We start from the raw sequence: 23,625 nt of genomic DNA on the forward strand, positions 1-23,625 counted from the left end.
TAAATCGAGACCTCGGATTACAATATCGAGACTTCGGATCACTAAATCGAGACCTCGGATTACAATATCGAGACCTCGGATTACTAAATCGAGACCTCAGATTACTAAATCGAGACCTCGGATTACAATATCGAGACATCGGATTACTAAATCGAGACCTCGGATCACTAAATCGAGACCTCAGATTACTAAATCGAGACCTCGGATTACAATATCGAGACTTCGGATCACTAAATCGAGACCTCGGATTACTAAATCGAGACCTCGGATTACTAAATCGAGACCTCAGATTACTAAATCGAGACCTCGGATTACAATATCGAGACATCGGATTACTAAATCGAGACCTCGGATCATTAAATCGAGACCTCGGATTACTAAATCGAGACCTCGGATTACTAAATCGAGACCTCGGATTACTAAATCGAGACCTCGGATTACAATATCGAGACTTCGGATCACTAAATCGAGACCTCGGATTACTAAATCGAGACCTCGGATTACAATATCGAGACCTCGGATTACAATATCGAGACCTCGGATTGCTAAATCGAGACCACGAATTACTATATCGAAACCTCGGATTACTAAATCGAGGCCTCTAATAACTAAACCGAGACCACGAATTACTAAATCGAGACCTCGGATTACTAAATCGAGACCTCAGATTACTAAATCGAGACCTCGGATTACAATATCGAGACCTCGGATTACTAAATCGAGACCTCGGATTACAATATCGAGACCTCAGATTACTAAATCGAGACCTCGGATTACAATATCGAGACCTCGGATTACTAAATCGAGACCTCGGATTACTAAATCGAGACCTCGGATTACAATATCGAGACATCGGATTACTAAATCGAGACCTCGGATTACTAAATCGAGACCTCGGATTACAATATCGAGACCTCAGATTACAATATCGAGACTTCGGATTACTAAATCGAGACCTCGGATTACTAAATCGAGACCTCGGATTACAATATCGAGACCTCGGATTACAATATCGAGACCTCGGATTACTAAATCGAGACCTCGGATTACAATATCGAGACCTCGGATTACTAAATCGAGACCTCGGATTACTAAATCGAGACCTCGGATTACAATATCGAGACTTCGGATTACTAAATCGAGACCTCGGATTACTAAATCGAGACCTCGGATTACAATATCGAGACTTCGGATTACTAAATCGAGACCACGGATTGCTAAATCGAGACCTCGGATTACAATATCGAGACTTCGGATCACTAAATCGAGACCTCGGATTACTAAATCGAGACCTCGGATTACAATATCGAGACCTCGGATTACTAAATCGAGACCACGGATTACAATATCGAGACTTCGGATCACTAAATCGAGACCTCGGATTACTAAATCGAGACCTCGGATTACAATATCGAGACTTCGGATTACTAAATCGAGACCTCGGATTACTAAATCGAGACCTCGGATTACTAGATCGAGACATCGGATTACTAAATCGAGACCTCGGATTACTAAATCGAGACCTCGGATTACTAAATCGAGACCACGGATTACAATATCGAGACATCGGATCACTAGATCAAGACATGGGATCACTAAATCGAGACATGGGATCACTAAATCGAGATTTCGGATTACTAAATCGAGACTTCGGATTACTAAATCGAGATTTCGGATAACTAAATCGAGACATCGGATCACTAAATCGAGACATCGGATCACTAGATCAAGACATCGGATCACTAAATCGAGACATCGGATTCCTAAACCGAGGCCTCTAATAACTACATATTTAAATCGAGACCACGAATAACTAAATCGAGACCTCATATTACTAGAGCGAGACCTCGGATTGCTAAATCGAGACATCTGATTCCTAAATCGAGACCACGGATCGCTTAATCGAGCTCGGATTACTAAATCGAGATCACGGATTACATGTTTAAATCGAGACCACGAATAACTAAATCGAGACCTCAGATTACTAAATCGAGACCACGAATAACTAAATCGAGACCTCGGATTGCTAAACTGAGACCTCATATTATCATATCGAGACTTCGGATTACTTACTCGAGACCTCGGATTACTGATTATTAAACTAAGACCTCGGATTACTGATTATTAAACCAAGACCTCGGATTACTAAATTGAGACCTCAGTTTATTTATTTAAATCGAGACAACGAATAACTAACCGGACCTCGGTTAACTAGATCGAGACCTCAGATTACTGAACAAAGACTACAAAATAGTGACATCGGATGAAAAAAAATCCTTTGACTCGGATTCAAGGTACTTGTTTATTCCTGAACTTATTCTTTACCTTTTGTACACAGGTTGTTTATCTTTTGTTAACCTGATGTTTACCCTTTATTTACCCTTTGTTTACCTGTTTTCTACCTTTTGCTTACATTTTGTTAACCTCTTGTTTTCCTTTGATAACCTTTTGTTTGTCTGTTGTTTACCTTTTGTTTATTTGTTGTTTACCTTTTGTTTATTTGTTTACCTTTTGTTTATTTGTTGTTTACCTTTTATTTGTCTGTTGTTTGCCTTTTGTTTATTTGTTGTTTACCTTTTGTTTATTTGTTGTTTGCCTTTTGTTTATTTGTTGTTTACCTTTTATTTGTCTGTTGTTTGCGTTTTGTTTATTTGTTGTTTACCTTTTATTTGTCTGTTGTTTGCCTTTTGTTTATTTGTTGTTTACCTTTTGTTTATTTGTTGTTTACCTTTTGTTTATTTGTTGTTTGCCTTTTATTTACCCTTTGTTTACCTCCTTTTGTTCACTTTTTGTTTGCCGGTTGTTCGCTTGCTGTTGACCTTTTATTTGTCTGTTGTCACCGTGCTGTTGTTAACTCCTTTGTTTAACTGTTGTTTACCCTTTTTTAACTATTGTTTTCTTTTTATTGATCCTTTGTTTACATGCTGCATACCTTTTGTTTACCTGGTACCTGTTCACCCCTGTATGATCTCACTGTCAGCTTGTCAATGTCACACTTTCAAACGGAATACATTCTGGAAATACTTGAAACACTAGATTGACGTCTTCGTTACACTCCAGCGTGGTGTTGAAGTATGAAGGGGTGGCTGTTTAGAGCTGTCAATCACCCATAATCTCAACCTCCTTGCTAGCAGATATTTTTTTCTGGATTAATCCTCAGATTACCACTTGTGTGTCAGTGGCACGTTGTTGGATCAGCTGTTTGAAGACATTTACAATCTGTTGTCACTTAAGGGTTTGTTAACAGTCTTTTTTATGTTTTAGATAACACTGCATAGCTTACCAGCATATGAACTGATTCTCGTGTTAATTTGATTTAAACATACTTTATTTGTAATTTACAATCTATTACAAAGGGATTGGGCACAAGTTTTCCAACTTATATTAAGCCCTCTCCCGATACAATTTTACATTGAGAGAAAATTTACATGATGGCAGTTTTATTTACATATTTACAATCTAATTTTATAAGAGAGAGAGAGAGAGAGAGAGAGAGAGAGAGAGAGAGAGAGAGAGAGAGAGAGAGAGAGAGAGAGAGGAGAGAGAGAGAGACAGAAGGGGAGGGAGACGGAGAGAAAGGGGAAGAGAGGGGGAGTGACAGGGGGGAAAGAAGAGAGAGAGAGAGACAGAGAGAGATTTTATAAGATATTGATACAAATAATCTTATATATATGGGATATACATGTATATCTATATACTTAATACAGACAAATAATTTTGTGGTAGACCTAAGTGTCTCGTGTTAAGAAAGGCAAGGATTAAGGACACACACACTCTCACATACACTATCCAGTGTCCAAGCGTGGCGTTACTGACGGACGCGGAGACGTCGTCGTCAAGTCATGAACAATTAAGAAATAAATCAAGTTAAATGCTACTACTGATACCAGTCATAATTATATAAGTATATGTAGTATATATAAGTATTCAAATACATTCCCACATTATATTCTACTTGAAGGTCATAAGCACGTGACGCTATTTTTGTCTGGAAGAACTGCACTTCTCTCAACCTGTATGGTATTGACTTATCTTAACACTTGTGCTCCTTTTCTTTTTTCTCCCGCTTTTCTAATTACGTACATAACTGCATGATGCATTTGTAAATATGAACATTATTTAGTTTACATCAATTGCGAGACAACCCTGGCTGTTAATAGGACGTTAAACAAATTAACGAAACCCAGAACAATGATGTCACGTGTCTGAGGTAGCCAATCATCGAAGGGAGATCGAACACCAGTCCTGTATGGGATGTCACGTGTCTGATGTAACCAACCATCGACCAGAGAACAATCGTCCTGTACAGGTACGTGACATCCCGGAAGTAAACAGCCAACTATCAGAGAAACACCGTCCCTTACAGTGATGTCATTACTCACCTGTCTGACGTAATCAATAAAATGATCACCATCATTGTAAATCACTTGTTCATGCCTCCATAATGTTGTTCTGGCAAACACACCAGTATATATGTTATGGATATTCGAAACGGTATTACGTGTAAATTTGTTTGTATTTTTCCGGATTTCCAATAGATACAACAAGGGATTATAATTCTACTTCCGGTAGGTCAAACTGTGAATCTCTCCCTTTGATGTGTTTACCAACTGCATCAACATGGCGTTCATTTTCGCAAAAAAGTCAAAGTTAACTAGCACAGTATTGCAAAACCAGACAGCAGGGAGCGTGTAGGCAGGGATGTTTGTGTTGCTGTTCTTTACAGGGCGTCTAGCCACAGCATTTGGTTGTATTACATAAAAAAACAGATGAGTTTGGTTTAATGACCATCGTTTCACAATAAAGCTATTGTCTTGGGGGCTGGGCCGGCGGGTAAAGTGTGTGTGTGAGAAGGGGGACGGATTGTCAGTGTCAGCATCCATCTAAAGTTTGATTCAACGGAAACAAAGCTTCCCTGTCATGTATGTTTCAGTTGAAATATACATCTGTATTGCGCGTGGATCTCGGTAGACAAAGACCCTGTCAGCCCAGGCGTTACTTCCGCAATGTTTGGGTTATAGAATGTTATATGTTCTGGACCCGATCAAGGCGTTCTGATACTACAAGCCTCTACTGATGATGTATTTTGATCTGTAACTTTATATACTTTATACATTTGTAATTAAAGATGTATAATTAATTGTCCAGTGTTTGTACGCAGGATGCGGCTTCCCGATTGGGTGAGGTTTGTTTTCATACATCTATGAAAAAAAATCCGAAAATGGCGCGAAATATGTGACGTCACAGTACGGCCATTAACGTTGCGTATTTATTTGTGAAAAAAATCCCTTATCAGATCAATTCGACTGTACATAAAACATGTTTTAATTTTGAAAATCAATTTCAAAAATTAATTACAAGCGTCGATGTCAATTTTTTTTTTTAGTTTCATAGGGGTATGAAAAAGAATTGGTTTGCAAACTTTTGTAAGAACGCGGATTCATACAGTTTGCAAACAATTGTTTTTCATACCCCAATAGAACTAAAAATATTGACATCAATGCTTAAATACACTTATTGAATATGAATGCCAAGTGCTTTTGTCAACCGTTGTCATTTCTGCAAGCAGTCCGCATGAAATTGCACCCATTGAGGCGACAAAAATTCGGGATTTCCAACTCATCTTGTTGTTGTCCGTGTAAGGAATGACGTTATGACACCAGATCGGGACATACAAGTCTTTTCAACGGCTTTAGACGCTCTCTGAATGACGTACTACAATGAAACGCCTATAACTGTACAATTTAGGTGTCATTTTAATGGAAAAGACAAGATGTCATGCCAATGAGCTCGCGACATGCCACCCCACGCGTAAGTATAATGGATTTGACAATATGTCATGCCAATTCAGGGACATTGTCGTATAAATCAGCAATTTACTTAGTCCAATCTTAAGTTATGCCGTTATTTCAGCAAACCAACATTGTAATCCCTATGCATGTGTATATGTGAGGAAAACGGTAGAGGGTCTTGAATTAGATGAATGTGGTTGGGTACATTAGGAATTAGTGATACGCGGTTTGGTGTGTCGGGAATTAGTGATACGCGGTTTGGTGTGTCGGGAATTAGTGGTACGTGGTTTGATGTGTCGGGAATTAGTGGTACGTGGTTTGATGTGTCGGGAATTAGTGGAACGTGGTTTGATGTGTCGGGAATGAGTAGTACGTGGTTTGATGTGTCGGGAATGAGTCGTTCGTGGTTGGTTGTGTCTGGAATCAGTGGTATGTGGTTGGATGTGTCGGGAATTAATGGTATGAGGTCATATGTGTCGGAAAATAGTGGTACGCGGTTGGATGTGTCGGGAATCAATGGTACGCGGTTGGATGTGTCGGTGTCGGGAATTAATGGTATGAGGTCATAAGTGTCGGGAAATAGTGGTACGCGGTTGGTTGTAACGGAGATTAGTAGTACACGTACATGTGTATGTGGTTGGTTGTAAAAGGAATAAGTAGTACGTTGGTTGGCTGTGTCGGGAATTAGTTGGTTGTGTCGGGAATCAGTAGAACGTGGTTGGTTGTGCCGGGAATCAGTTGGTTGTGTCGGGAATCAGTTGGTTGTGTCGGGAATCAGTAGAACGTGGTTGGTTGTGTCGGGAATCAGTGGAACGTGGTTGGTTGTGTCGGGAATCAGTTGGTTGTGTCGGGAATTAGTGGGACGTTAAAAATAACATTTGTTACTTAGTGATTATAGAGATGGAGATGTTACTACATTGTACGTACAAAGTACGATATAGTAAACCACCTGCCCACTTTACATATATATCTAAAGAGAGATGACAGAGTTACGTCCCCTGAGTGAAAACTTTGTGTGCATTTTACAAGACATGAAACTGCTTGCGATGTAGTTTATACAATACATGTATATATATGTAGTGATCTAGTATTGTAAATTGATGGTAACTCATGATTAAGCTACAATTCCATGTAAAAATTATGTAACAAATTGAAAAAATGCTTTTAAACAGTCTGAACGGTAAGTTGGTGGGAAATTTACCTTCGCTAAATGGTAGAATGTCTACTCAGAGAGTGAAATGTTGCTTGTTCATTTCTCCTTTCAATTAAATATTTGGTGTCATTGACCACTCCGATTACAAGCGAAAGATTAAAATGCTTTCTTTAAAACACAAAACCTGGGTTGTGGTTGTTTTAGGGTGGTGAAGACTCCTCTTTAGCCAATGTAGAGAGCAAGTGGTCGCCAGTTCGAGTCCCGGCCCGGGCAGATTATTTGATATTAGATACCACGACAGGAAGAGGTGCTACGGTGTTGAACCTCAGAGTTTAGTTTATTGAAAGTATGTGTGTTTAGTATTGATAACATTTCCTGTCCGATCATAGCAATAACTAACTACAGTATGGGGGGCGGTGCCCGCCATGTTTGTTTACATGTACATATATACAACCCATTACCGAGGATGGGCGTGGTGTCTATCTAATATTTATTAGGTTCGTGCATCATTTTAAAAATGTTGCCTTGTTATTTTAATATATTTAAAAACTAAACCTAATAAAATAATTGTATTCGTTTGTTTAAAGCTATCACTGATGGTAGCGATAATTGAAAGGATTAGTGTCAGTATTGCGATGGATTAACTGTAATTTATCTACTTCCGGTAATGGAGGGCGACACAGAGAGTTATCCACAACAATGGTGCTCATCTGAAATAACATGCATAATTCTAATATTTCTTCATTCTAGACTCATCAGTGATACTAGGGGCCAGAAAAATGTGGAAACCCAGACGTGAAAGTCCCCGGATGGAGGTACAAGTATCATGTATATTATCGATATTGATAAGTATGCAAGCTATTTTGATTAAGTGTATATATTTTTGGAGCAGCTTTGATTGAATAGCTTATGTATTACATTTATTATCAGTTTCAATGATAAGAATTAATCCTCTGTTATATTATATTCAAATACACATTTGTACGCTTACCCTGACAAATCAAGTAGAGCACAGTCGCTTGCATAGAAAATGAGAGAAAAAAAAATGATATCAGTAGTATGTGTACTGTACCTTACATAGTACACATACCATTGTCATATAAAAACAAAAATGAAAATTACATTTTCTATGCAAGCGTTTGTGGTAAAGAGCACCTATTGCTATCCATGCACTCTTTTGTCCATCCCACTTGTGATTGACAGGAAACGTATATTTTATGATTTTCTTATGAATTCAATCAACGACTTACTCATTCTTTTAAACACGAGTTACTTCCCTTTGATCGTATTGCCGACGACCTATCTTTGCGATGATGGTACCAGAAAGAAATAAGATCTTTTGTTATTCCAATAACTTATAAAACTTGCAGAGATGAATTTGGACGGGAAAACCGGTTCGGAAAAGTTGTTAAAATACGAAATAGGCGCTGTCCTAATTGTTTTTTTTTTCAATAAAAACACGTCAATTTACCTTATGTGTGATTTGGACAATAAGATGATTCACTTCTAATTTTCCAATACGCACACAGACGAGTTGAGTTTTTGCCGTAGTCTTCAAACATTTTCTTGATATAGAAGCACTTGAAAATGATGGACTATCGAAATGAAAAATATTATTAATGTGGCCATACCCATTGCATATGTAATTGTGCTTTGAATAATAGAATTTCTGGTGGACAACTTTTGAAGAATGTGACCTTTGAGAAAACCCAGGTAAATTATACAGGGTATTGCCGAAAAGGTTAGCAAAGCGATCTTGGTGAAGCGATGTCATTTTCTTGAAAAAGGTAAATTTTCTAAAATCATGATAACAACCATATATTTTCCCGTAGTCTTTATCAATATGCATTTCTCAATACTCCGCGTTGTACTTTTACGGTCAGCAGGCAACATTTACCAAGGAAATCAATTGTGATATGTAGAATAAATTCATCAGATTGGGGAATCAGCAATGTTACCATACATAAATGGAAAGTTCACAGCAACAATATCGAACAGTAAAATACAGAGTAATATGTGTATCAAATGTTTTATTTTTGTATCATATACAAACTGACATGTCGTAAGGACAATTCCTCAAAATACTGGCACGTGCGTTACACATTATCATTCATAAAACGTATTTACACTGTATTGCTAAAATATCACAAATATATACAAACGATAATGTCTAAAACATAGATTACGTATTTACATTCGACAAAAACTTAATATTTGTGCGTTAGCTAAAATGTTCATACAATAAATTAGTAGACTGAGTGTGTAAAATCTAACATATAAGTAACATAAACATTACATAAGCAAACATCTACATATGATTATCTTCAAATAGATTATGTCTTTTATCAGTATCAACTAATCATTGTTGAGTGTCCAATGAAAAAAAGAAAAAGAAAAGAAAGAAAGACAAAAAAATATATATATTAAAAAAAAAAAAAAAAAAAAAAACCCAAACAAACAAACCAACATACATTTTTTTTTTATAGGAAAACGTTACAGAATTTAAGGAAAGTTCCGTAACTAAAATTTATTCTTGAATCCAATAATTCTTTCTATAGAAAAGAAGTTAAGGAATTTCTTAAGCTAATGAACAGTAATGAATCTGGGGCCGTTATTTTATTTCTTTTCGGGTAGTTTATATACGTACCGCCTCTATGTAGGGTCTTAATAAAAACTATTCTTCCCTCGACCTGAGACCGAAACGTGAAAAAGAAAACTATTTTGTCACCTTCTTTACTCTTAGAACTTCAATGATAAATGTAAAAAAAAAAAAAAACTATGCTCATTTCCCCAAAATTTCCCCCAAAATAACAATAACTGTTTATCGTAATCAACATCTATAAACTTGATTGGCGTCACCATCTTTACTGACGGTTTTATAGATATGTCGGAGGGTTTAAATTGTTTGAAATCTGGAAGACGCTTCCTTACTCAGAACACCAGAAAATGAGAAGCAGGTTCCCAAGCACGGGAATATAACACTACTTTAATTTTAACTATTGTATTTGAACTTATAAATAGCTTATTTTGTAGCCAATTCTTCTTTCTGAGGAAAACGAAGTACACCTACTACAATACATTGGTTGAAATATCCAGTATTTCATATGGAATGCATGAAATCTCTAAGTCATGAATTCGACGTAAAATGTCTGTTTTGTGCGTTCGCATTTAATGCTGTGACATATAAATATAATACAAAAAATAAAGTCATTATATTGAGGAAATACCCATACCATAATTATATAACAAGTATATACTGGACAATTCCAATATTTATATCTTAGGTCCAAGGGTTGTTCATTTCAAAATTTGAAATTTTGATATCAACAATAATGTTACACGTAGAGCTATTTACATATAAACAAGGCGATTTATGGTTTACCGGAGGCTCGAACAAGTGAGGTAGTGTACACTGGTCATTTGGTACTAGTCTTAGAAATCATATTTTGTAAGTTTGAGTGACGTATTGTGTCAGTAGCAGGGACGTTTTGTATCAGTATCGGTGACGTATTGTGTATGTATCAATGACATATTGTGTCGGTAACAGTGATGTTTTGTGTAAGCATCAATGACGTGTTATGTCAAAAGCGATGACGTTTTGTGTGTTGTATAAATGACGTAATGTGTCAGTGACGGTGACGTTTTGTGTGTTGTATAAATGACGTAATGTGTCAGTGACGGTGACGTTTTGTGTATGCATCAGTGACGTGTTATGTCAATAACGGTGAAGTTTTATGTGTTGCATCAATGACGTAATGTGTCAGTGACGGTGACGTTTTGTGTATGCATCAGTGACGTGTTATGTCAGTACTGGTCACATTGTGTGTGTTGTATCAATGCCGTTTGTGATTGTGTTAATGACGTATTGTAAATCAGCAGCATTGCTTGTGCACTTCGGAAAACGCCACTTTTACCAGAAGGTTATATAGGCTTGTCCGAAACAATGGGGCCTTTGTCGAGTAATCGTCATACACTAGTTATCACACACTGCATTGAATGAGCTGTTTGATGTTAGTAAATAGTCGTTATTTATTTACCCTGATTTATGTGGGGTGTTAAATATAAACTGTTATTGAAATCTGAACAATGATTATGTATGCCTTTAAAGCGACTTTAACTGAAAAAAACAACAACAACAAAAACACCATTCAAAAATATCATCAGTAGTATAATATTTTTTTTGTTGAAACCATACCACAAAACTTTGGCTTGCTTAGTTCACGGTGGGGAATCACGTGGTCAGAAGATACGAATTCAAAATGGCGGCCGCTAGTGCAGAAAACATAAAATGAGGTAAGATATTGAAAATACTCATTACATAGGCTTTTCATTGTAGCTAGCATATTCTATACTCAAATCTAGATATATCCATACCTCATGTGTGCTGGGACAGTTCGTAGTTATCCGTAACATTCTGACCAAAATTTCGAATCGAAAAGATTCCACTGACGAATTCGATTCAAAATGTTGGTCAGAATGTTACGGAAAACTACGGACTGTTCCAGAACACATGAGGTATGGATATGTCTAGATTAGAGTATAGAATATGCTAGCTACAATGAAAAGCCTATGTAATGAGTATTTTCAGTGTCTTACCTCATTTTATGCTTTCTACACTGGTGGCCACCATTTTGAATTCGTATCTTCAGATCACGTGATTCCCCTCCGTGTAGTGACGAAAAAAAATGTAAATACCTGCCAATTTGGCCAATTATTGTTCGTAAGCAAAAACGCTGTATAGACTCGTCACTCGCAACCACGTGACTTCATTCGGCTTTTTCATTGTATCATTGTTTACAAACATCAGCCAAGTTAAAAAGTGTTTTAAAGCCAGTAAACATTCATCAATGATAATGATCTAACGAGATATTGCTATATCTTAAACATATTTCACTATTCCTCAGAAGAAATCACTGTTTAATGAGTATGGAAGCTACAACTGTATAGTCGTTTTATTAGCGATAACCTGCAAATTATACATCACCATTACACTTTGATGAAAGTTCGTGTGTCTTCTCTATAATGAAAGTCTGCGTGTTTTGTTCTTTGATTAAATTCCCTGTAACTTTTCTTTGATCAGTTTTAATCCATATGGTGCTGCTTCGTTGAACATAGTACATATAGATAGTAAAAAAAGTAGCCGTCCATGGCGTCCAATCATGAATATGCATGACACGTATCCGGCTAATTCGGCGTGTCAAACCACGTCCGTGTGTCAAGAATGACACGAGAGGCGTCCGTGCTTGTTTCATGATAAACACAACACACGGCTGATCACTAATGTATCGGTGAAAACGGGAACACGTGGTCTGGTATTCCACAGAACTCCCTCAGTTCACGTAATTCTTCAGCTGCCCTGAAAAAGGAATAGGAGTTACTTCATCATACGGAAGGATTCGGGTAAGGTTAAAATTATGGTTCGGGGTTAGGGTTTAATCCTTGCCATAGGCCTTAGAGATCTTGCAGGTTTTTGTTTTACGCTGTGCTGTTTCTAGTCTATGTTTTCAGGAAGATTCTAGGAAGTTCTGACTGTAACTACTTATACTGTTTTCTGAGACTTATTTGCGAATAACTGTAGCTGTTGACCTGTTAGGTTATGACAAATGTTAGATATGATTTGGAATTATCATTTCATTTAAACCGTAATGGTTTCAAGTTTCTCAATCCAAAAAACTGTTCTCGTTGATCTAAGAAACTAGAGTTTGTTACTTGTATTATTAGGGTTATGCTAAATTGTTCCAAACACCGCCCAGAATGGTTGAAGTGTTGTGAAAGTGTTTTTTGTGCTTGATATAAAAGCGGTGTCGAGTAAATCTATCTATTAATGACAAGGATGTTTGGCCTACGTAATATAAATGACATTTCTGACAAGTGATGAGATAAATTAAGTTTCTTAAATAAAATTTAGGCCATGTTTCATGTTGAAGAGTTCTGAGGTTTTTTTAACTATAAAGAGTGGCAGCAACATTAAGAAAGAGATCAGTTCCACATCGTTTATTACAACATATTCAGCTATAAAGCCAGTTTAGGATTTATATGCTCTTAATAAAATATTGACGGCCGTGCTAAAATCAGACTCTTGAGTGCAAATCCTATCGAAACGAATGATTTGTGATTTAATGATTCGTTTGAATGAATGTTTTGGACAAAATGACTTTTTGTGAAGAAGTTGATGGGAATATGTGGGCTTAAAATAAACTTTAATGCCTAATTTGCCTGTCTGATCAAATTTCGGGCCTTTGAACACAGTCATATCAAGGAAATCTATTGAATCTTCAGTAATGGTTGCCTTGAGTTTCTTTGATGGATGATGGCTATTAAAAGAGTTAAAAAAGCCGCCCTTGTGTTTCCATATGATAACACTATCATCACGAAATCTAAGATAAACAAAGAGTTGTTTTGTACATTTTGCTAGCGCTTCCCTTTCAAAATTGGCCATAAAGAAGTTGGCATATCTTGGTGCAGTTGTTTCTCCCGTTGCCGTCCCTTCTGTTTGAAGATACCATTTACCAATGAATTCAAAATCTCCGTTTTCGAAATCTGATCGTAACATTTCTAGTATTCCTATGTCTGTTCTATCTGGGCCCGGGTTGTTTTGAAAAGTCTTTCCTACCTGCTCTCAGTCCGTCACGGTTATCGATATTTGTATACATATTATCACCATCTAAACTTATGAGTAAGCTGTGTGTAGGTATAGTTAATTTTTTATCTTGTTAATTAAATAATTTGTATCTTTAAGACAGGGTATGGTGTTTCATTGACAATGCAGCTAACAAATGCTACTGTATATGTACTCAGCTATTTCAGACTCACTCTCAACAGCAGATATTATTGGTCTTCCTGGTGTTATTTTTTATTGGGTCGGACCTTTGTCCTGGAGATTTATGTATTTTTGGTAGGATGTATATCTTCCTAGGTTTAGGGTTTTCTTTAGGACTTATGTACGCTATTTGTATTGGCTTTAAGTGCTAACTACTATCTAGTCTAAAAATAATATTTGTCTGTATCCCATGGGTGAAGGGAATTCTTTAATGGATGCTGGATTCGAAGCTAAAACATTAATAGCTTTGAAAAACATTGATAATAATGCAAATTAAGATAATAGTATATATAAATGAAATTTTCAGATATTGTTCATATATTCAAACATATTTTATGTCTGTTCGCTTTATGCTTAATTTTCTTATTACATCCCATTATATATACATAGTAATAATAATAGAAAACACAAACCAGAAAATCACAAGCGCTTTCACATGTGATTTTCTGGTTTGTGTTTTTTATTATTATTACTATGTATATCCATCACAAGAACATTATTTACTTTTAATTAGTTATATATATATATATTATTAATATACTAGTTGTTACCTCTAGGAGAGAACTTATATCAGCTATGCCTGTTGTTTGATCCTTTTTATTATTTTGAAATAAAATTTGTTGAAATTGAATATTGCTGAGCTCTATGCTAGTCTTTGGATATATTGGCGTGTCGAGGTGTTGGTAGAGTTTTGGATTATTGAGTTGTCTCTACCTCCCAGATGAAGTCTGCTCTTATCCAAGATTACTGTTGCAAAGTCTTTATCGGCTTTCTTGATTACAACTGATTGGTCATTTTTCAAAGTTAAATCAGCTTTATTTTCTGCCGGAGTTAAATTTTCATGTCTTTGTTCACTGTAATTTTGGAAAGATCTTTGAAAAAAATTTCTTACTGAATTTTTGATGTTTAAAGGAGTTGTGTTCTGGAGGATTTCTTTGAATTTGGTTGATAAAAAAAAATCTTTATTTTCGCTTATTTAAAGGTTAAATAAATTAGAACTGGGATATATATTCTTTATTAAAAGATCAGCGAAATTTCATTTAGAAGGAAATATTCGGCTAGATGGTAGAGTTCTCAGGTAGCGTTTCCCAAACCCCCAAACCCATCCAAAAATCACAGATGATGATAGCCGATTAAATACAAAATATAAATAAAATTGTAAAATAATGACACATACTGAGCGAGTTTTCAAATAATCAGGACAGAAATATAGGTAAACCAGGCAAAAACGGCAACAGTGTTTTAGTGGAAAACCTAATAAAGGCATAAACCTAACCTGTTAAGCAGATCTGACGTACCTTAACATCGCAGGTAGGTCCCGACTGTCGTACAATTGAAGAAATGCTTGTTGATTTCTTTGGAAAACTTCACAGAAAGACAGTTCAGGGTTGCCTAGGTAGCACTGTGCAACGGCGCTCATCATTGTACTCATACTGACAGCACAGCTGACCCTGTTCTGGACATACAGAGACAACATTATCCTGTTGAGACACAGGTGAGCGGATGCGATCCATTGTTGACCCTGAAAGACATAATTATTTAAAGCGTCAACCCAGATCATACCTGTATCAAAGGATATATTTACGATCTTATTTAAAAAAAATATTTTTATTTGAGACTTTATGAAACGAGTCTTATATTTATTAAAAAAATGCTTTGCGAGCAAAACTTGAAATCGCGAATCAAGATGAGTTTCATAAAATCTCATATTAAATGGTAACATAAAGACGCTATTGTCATATAGGGAAAAAAAACATTTTGACAAAATTCAAAATATGAAAGGCAAAATCAAACGGACCAACGGAGGAAGCAACTTTGCTGCGCCATTTTCAATTCATGACGTAACGCCATTTTCTATATAATGATGTCACAAACGAATTCTGACTGGCACAGCCAACGGAAAAACGCTCCAGAATATATTACACAAATACCATTTGTGGGAAGACCCGGCAAAAGACTTCGAAAATACGTGAATATCATAAAAAATCTCGCTTCGCACACAAATGACATTTATAATTCTCTCTCCCCCCCCCCCCCCCCCCCCCCCCCCCCCCCTTAAAAAAGTTAAAAGATTATTAGGTCTATTATAAGGAGGATAAAAGGAAGACAAGCTTGATTAAAACTCTTGTGTTTACACGGGTCTTCGGGAAGTATGCAGTACGCGTTATCTGCATGCGTTTGTATGTATTAAATGCAATCCTATATCATTCCATATAGATTGCTCTTTTTCTAGAGATTTCTAGTTTTCACTATTTTCGAGAATAGATAAAATGTCGTGATAAGCAACATTGAAAGTGAATAAGAGAAAAGTACGGCCAATTTAATCTCCTCGCAAAACACTTTTTTTTTTGCTTAACGCCGTCGATAAAACCACACAAAACAAAACTCAGAACATCACTTTCGGAACCCCATAACCTTTATTTTTTCCAGTAAGTTTAATGGGAGCGATTACAAGAAAGGATAAAAACATATCCGCGGTGTTTGTGGTGTGTATAAAAGGACAATGTAGAGTTATTAGCGAGATTAACAGATATGTTACACATTTACTGGGCCCTTGTGGCCTTTGTGGGCTTATTCACAGGGCTGGGCATCCGGAAGACTTGACACGGGAAGTGTTTAGGGATAGATATCGACCTACCACGTTCTGATGCGCTCAAACAATGTCGCAGTTGTTTATAATAACTAAATGTGCGATTACTTTGAATGTATATATTAATGTTTTGTATATGTATGAATGCCACAGGAATTCTAAGATTAAAAAAATAATCTTAATCGTTTAAAAAAATGCTTTCGGTATTTTTGTATATCGTATCAGCAATAACGATAAAACGTAGGCTAATTTTATTTACATTTATTTATTTATCACAGTTGCAAAAGTAAATCAAGTTGACTTTTTCAACATATTCTAGTCATAGTACATGGTTAAATAATTTTCTAACTTGCCACGACATACAACAAGCAACAACATGCCATGTCGCGCAACAACGTACAAAAGCATGTCACAACATAGAACCACATGTCACAACGTGCAACAATAAGCTACAACATAAAACAGTGCGCAACACCATTCCACAACATGGCACAACGTGCGACAACATGACACAACGTGCGACAACATGCCACAGCGCGCAACAACGTACAAAAACATGCCACAACATGTCAAAAAGTGCAACAACATGCGACAACATGCATCAACTTTGAATACAATCCATTTGAATAATGCCGTTTAGGTAGGCAGAAATGACAGTGGTACTATGAGGGGAAACAAAGGGTTATGTTGCCCTCTGGTTCCCATATAACACAAAATATTGTTACTAAGAAGTTCCCAGTTATTTCAATGTCTAATGCTTAAAAAAATATATTATTCCAATGAGAGACAAATGTTAGAGGTCAATGCAAAGATGGGATTTGACCCAATTCTCTCGCATTTACGATAAAAAGCATCCATCAAATAACATGCTTGATAACAATCATATTCATAAACCTATTATCAATTTCATAGCTTGTGGGAAAAATTGATATTATCGGCGTAGAAATGATTTGCTCTCTTCATTGGTAATGTCCGTAATAGAGAGAATTGTTGTTCTATTTCGACAAAACTTGAATGTGTACGAAAATGATATTTCAAGATATTTTATAAATATGTTTATCTTTAACATCCGAGAATTAGATTGCTTGAATGCTCATAGTCTTATGATCTTTGTACTTTTTCAAGTTTCAAGGCATTTTTCTTCGTTTTCCGTCCTCGATTTAGCAATTTTGACTTTGTGATTATGTGATATTCTCTGATGGTTTTGAGTTAGAATTACGATTTTGTCGTTATGTCGATATTAACTGTTTTTTTAATTATAATTACGGTTTCGTTATTATGTCGGTATTGTCTTAAGTTTTTTTTAGGTTAGAATAACGGTTTTGTTATTATGTCGGTATTTTCTGAGGCTTTTGAGTTAGAATTGCGGTTGCGTTATTATGTCCGTATTCTCTGAGGTTTTTGTGTTAGAATTACGGTTTCGTTATTATGTCAGTATTCTCCGTTGATTTTTTCTCAGATATATACTTTTTGGCACTTCACAGGAATGATTTCGTCATGACTCCTGATCTATCAATAAGCATATTATTTCTTATTTCGTATTACTAAACATAGATATATGGTCAATGAAGTAAAAGCCAGACAAGAATAGAAGAATTTCCAAGGCAATCCGCCCCCTGATCAAGACATAAGTGAATTACAAATAATCACGTACAGACGAGGAATATAGAACAGTAACATAGATATAATAGATAAATTACGACAGATTTCGTTTTGTGTTAATGACCCCTTCGGTCGATACCGTAACTGGTTCGCCGAAGGTACATTGTAATTAATTAGAAATAAGCTTTTTAACGGTATATTTTAAGTACATTTCGTTTATTTTGTGTTAAATCACCGCGTAATAAGATTTGGATTTTTTTTAACGTCCTATTAACAGTCAATGTCATTTATGTTATTTTATTCAATTTAAAGTATTTTACTGGCAAAGTTCTTGTAGTTGTTAAGAGTGGAGTGAACTTTACAGTAGTTTAATTACACTGATTTACCTGTAAATCAAAGTTCCTATAGTTTCTGGGAGTGAAGTTTACAGTCGTTTAATTACACTGATTTACCTGTAAGTCAAAGTTTCTGTAGTTGTTGGGATGGTAGAATCTCCTGCAGAAGTTACGCTCGGGGTTGGCAGCATATCCACATCTTCTGCATGGGAAGCGTTCTTCATAACAGGCGAAAAACTCACAAGAACCCTCCTCTGCCTTCCGCTCACATTCTGCGTCTCGATCTAAAATAGTACACAAAGTGAAATTGGTGCTTCTGACACACAAACGCTACAAGAACGTGGTAACTCTTAATATGTCGTCAACTACAGCGAGCCATCCACACGTTGAAATTCTAATACCATAAGAAATCAAATAGTATTTGACACGCAATTGGCTTTTTATATCAATCAAAACCTTGTAAACACAGTTATTGTATGTAAATCTGATTATGGATATCACATTAGGGTATAGATATCAAGGATATATCATCGCTGATCGCAGGAGGGTTAACATGACCTCATTAGCATATTCTCTAGGTTCCATCGCTAAAACTATGCCATAATAATGACACGTCGATAAAACGAGAACAAATTATATACGATAAATATTCAGCAGGATACTTAAAAATGTAAATGAGGGAAAATGCCATGCATTCCCGAGGAAAAACGGAAATGGGTCAATATTCTACATCCGAGGATAATACTATAAAGGGAAAACACAGAAAAGTTAATTTAACATAGAAGAGAGAATTCAAGACGTCGGTTTTAGTCTCACGATCTACTTCACCACTATAATGTTAAGCAAGAAGAACGAGCAACGACCATAAACAGAAAACCAACAACAACAACAAAACAAACAAACAAACAAACAAAAAAGAAAAAAAGAAAAGTAAAAAAATGGTGGCAATTTCGAAAATAGAATACATAAGTATAATAGAAAGTAGCTGCATTCTATACATACATGAAATAGATGCATTCAAAGTTATACAGAACCACTGCTATTCCTGTCATATCTATTTTTAGCCAAAAAAGAACATTGGTGCTGTTAGCGTTTGATAAGAGGCCTGTTTCTTAGATAGCTCGTACGTTGGAAATTCAGTAAACAACACATTCCTTACTTCTTCCAATTGTTTGAAACTGTTAACTGTAAAAGCATTGTGTCAGACGGATAACAATTTTCCTGACACAGATGTAACTGAGTAAGATGCAAATCATTTTAATCGTACCTGAAACTAAAAGTGTGGTAAATCAAAAAGGGGTGAAAGACATAGGGTTACTCCTTTGGACCGCAAAGGCACATAAATAATGAGCAATTATTCATGTCTGAAATCAAGTTATGCCTGTATCAAAAGCACTAATGAAGTTTCGTATGTCGTTTTTGTTCTACTGAGATAGCGGTCCAGATACCATCATAAGGAATGGAAGACTATCAATGCAAAAATTTAAAGATGGAATATGTTAAATTGAGTAAAGGCAGTAAAAGACTGCATGGCATACAGGTTATTCACGACGATGCTTTATCAAATAAAAATGGTATTGAACAAGTGTTTCTGAAACATGACAAGTTACTACAGATTGACCAACATCCCTATTCACCAGATTCATGTTCGTATGCTGTGTCTTCTATGTTGACAAACATACTCTCTTTGTGTTCAAAAATGCGATATCCAATTGTCTTGCCAGTATAACAAAGGAAGAATTAGTTCGTGGACAGCGCGGTTGTGAAAGTGCGTTTTGTCATGCGGGTCACTTCAGGGATTGTAATAAACAACCAACAGTGTAAATAATATATTTATAACACTAATTATATATTTATCGAATGGCAATTAGAACCCAAGATGCTCGACGATGACATCTCTGAAAGAGCCTTCTTCAATATAGTAGTGATAAACAGCGCCTCTGAAATGTCCATTGTGACAAATTGGCTATGTGATATGGACACATGGATCAAAAAGTGTACAAATATATATACACGAATAGGAATTTTATCTTTTAGACACAGTAAAATTGCAGCAGGAAATTCAGATCTTCAACCATCGGATCCTCAACACTTAGTGTATACGATACATTGTGTTATATAGTGAGGTTTATACCTCAGAAACAGAAATGATGACCTGGGACATTGTTCACTCGTGTCTGGTCTGAGCGTCGGCTCTCTGCACAGCGACAATATCTATAAAAACATCTATAAAAGTCACTTTTGCTTCTCCACCATGTAAAAATGGAATATTTACAAAAATGTTGTGTTCTCAAAATAGGAAACGGGAGAAATATTATTATGATTAATTGATTAGAAGGAGCTAGAGGATTACATTCGTCACAAATTGTTAATGTTCGTTACCATCAATTACCGTTCAGACGAGTGATATATAGCGCTCACGACATGGATGATAACGACAAGCGAAGAACAGAAATTTAACACGTCCCAGTATCAGCGCCTCAGAAGATCCATAAAAGAGATGACAGAGTAAAACAAAAACAAAACAAATCAACAACAACAAAATAAACAAACAACAAAAAACAAAAAACAAATCAAGAAACATCAGTTTGTGAAATAAGAAGAAAACGATAGACTGAACCATGGACACATCTTGAAAAGCTAAAGAAACAACAACTGCTATGTAGCACTGGGATGTGCACCAGAAGGTGGAATAGCTAGGGGTAGACCGAAATCAACATGGATAAACAGAAAATAGCAAAATGAGAGAAAACAGGATGGACAAGTTGGAATATATAAATATATCCATGAGATCAGAACAAGACAGAACTGGGTGGACAGCCAGCGTGAGGCCATGTGTGACTTCTGAGTAGAGAGATTAAGATCTGAGAAAACTTGAGAAAATATATTTACTTCTTTTATATTACAGATGACGTTTATATTTTATGTATCAGTCTTTATATTATGTTTCATGTTTTGTGGTATACAGGTGACATTTACCCTAGTAGCTGGTTGAATTATATTAACATTGATAGAATAATTTAAAAAAAAATCTCATTTCATAATTTAAGCAAGATAACCCATTTTGAATATAAACATGCATCATAATCTCTCCATTGCAATGAACTATACATGTATTTCGAATAAATCAAACAGTAAACTGGTGTACAGGTATGTCATTTTTCCGTTGGGATTTTGTAATATTATTGTAAAATCGAAACTAATTGACATTTACTTCAGTGCAATGAAAAAAGAAAAAAGAAAGAAAAAGAATAAAGGAAAAAAAAGCCGATAAATAAATAAATGAAAATAAACAAAAGGGAAAAAAATAGATTAAACTTATCAGTTTTTACATACAACACTATTTAGATTTACATCCAATAATCAATAGGAAACACGGACGCAAAACGAATTGTAAACTTAGTGACAATTGGTTCGTTGTGTGTATACCACGTGTTGTAAATACTGGATAAAGTAAACAATGTAGCTGTTACACTGTTCATCATTGTCAACAAGTGCAAAATCGTAGCCATTATATACCAATAGCAGAGCTTTTAATTAAAAAAACAAAACAAAACAAAAAACTCAAAGCATTCACAATATCACTACAACATGTAGCATCACGTGCATCAGCTGATGAAAGAACATGATAAGTGGTCAAGTATTTGTCCGGGAAAAGTCCATATTCAATATTTATGTAATCAATAACTTATTTCTGTTATTTTAAAATTGGTGATTTCTAACAAAATGTCAAAATGTTTAACCTAATTTCATCCTTATCTCCGCTATTATACCAGTATACATTATATAGCAATCAATTAGTTGGGATTCAGCCAATATGTATGTGTAACGAATGATAAACTTTAAAACAAGCATAATATCTCATCAGATGAGTTTAAGTTTTTTTTCTCTAGAATTAAGGTTTTTGTTAAAAATTGTTATTTCTGTGTATATATATATGTGTGCTTCCTTCTCTAGTAAAACCCCGCGTTGAAGTACTTACCTCTGGCCGGTAGAGCGACCTCGTTGGTACAGCGGAGGTAATTTGAAAATCCCCTAATTCCTAGTCCAAGGTCAAACAGCAAGGTGAAAAACAGACACACTACACAATATTTCATGTTTTTCGAAATGCATGGAAGATCTTCATTGAAATTCTCTGCAAAAACACGGCACATTTGTTGGGAGACATCAATGATAAACTAATAAGTGTGTGAAGAGTGTTGATTCTTCTAACAATAACCGGATATGATCACTCTTACATACGTCACACGATAAGATGTATATGTATATATATATAAACGTGTGAGATGGCGCTCTTCACCAACAATCCAATCAACTTCGGTCCAAACCCTGAAGTTGGTGTCGATATGAGAATATTGAATAATTATTAATTATAAGCATTTGCAGGAATATTAATGAAACCATATTTCTAACACAAAATCGATAAACAAGGGCAAAATATCATTAAAATATATAGATCTGTATGGAAACTCTAGAAAAAGCACAAATATAATACGACCAGGTGTTCCAGACGTTAAGCGTCATTGTATACTGTTAATCACTTACATTTTGCGGATGATTTATTTTGCGAACTTACCCATTAAGACATTTTCGCGAATACATAATTTCGCGAAAGCAGATCTAGAAATCATTTTCAATTCGCAAATGATGAACTATTAGATTCTTGGACTTCGCAAGACTCCTTTATCGATAATCGTTAAGCTTGGTCGCTATCCAAAGGTGTTATGTTCGTACAAATAATCGCGAAGGATTTGGATTCGCGAATGACTATCAACGCGAAAATAAATCCTACGCAAGAAATAAGTGATTTACAGGATGCATATATGTTACCGCTCGTAAGCAGTATGCTTGACGGACTCGTCTATCCAATCACGTGATTCCATTCGGCTTTCTCCGTGAGGCATTGTTTACAAACATCAACTGAGAAAGACAATGCTTTAAAACTCGTTTAGGGGTTACATAGAGCATATATGTTTACAGTATACAAGTGTAGGCTAATGTTTCACTATATCTTTAACACTATTTCAATATTTAGCAGAAAATCACTAAATGAGTATGAAAACTGCAGTTAAAGTCGCCTTAAACAGGATCATGTACAATAGTTAATGAAGTTAACGATTAAGTCATTGCTTACTTTGACGTGGTGACCTATACACATATTGTATTATTGTACAATACTACATTCTAACAAGGAAAATGGCATGTTGAAACAACAACATTATTTTCTTAATTTGATTGCAATAGCACATACAATTCATTAAAACATTAAATAAATCTGAAGAGCTGCATACAGTTTGCTATGACTTTTCTTGTAACCATAGTTTTGTTTTCGA

The 23,625-nt window shown here is 35.6% G+C and overlaps 1 protein-coding gene across 1 annotated transcript; it reads right to left on the minus strand.

Moving 5' to 3' along the window:
- Window positions 1-10,799: 10,799 nt before the first annotated feature.
- On the minus strand, window positions 10,800-22,485 carry LOC117329753. The gene is made up of 4 exons (XM_033887876.1): window positions 22,275-22,485; window positions 18,410-18,576; window positions 15,064-15,287; window positions 10,800-12,301 (listed from the first exon to the last, which is right to left on the minus strand). Exons 1-4 carry the CDS (start codon window positions 22,444-22,446, stop codon window positions 12,223-12,225), a joined length of 642 nt encoding a protein of 213 aa, XP_033743767.1. The 5' UTR covers window positions 22,447-22,485; the 3' UTR covers window positions 10,800-12,222.
- Between the last annotated feature and the right edge of the window lie 1,140 nt (window positions 22,486-23,625).

This window comes from Pecten maximus, chromosome 6 (genome assembly GCF_902652985.1).
Source record: "Pecten maximus chromosome 6, xPecMax1.1, whole genome shotgun sequence".
In the NCBI taxonomy this organism is placed as follows: Eukaryota; Metazoa; Mollusca; class Bivalvia; order Pectinida; family Pectinidae; genus Pecten; species Pecten maximus.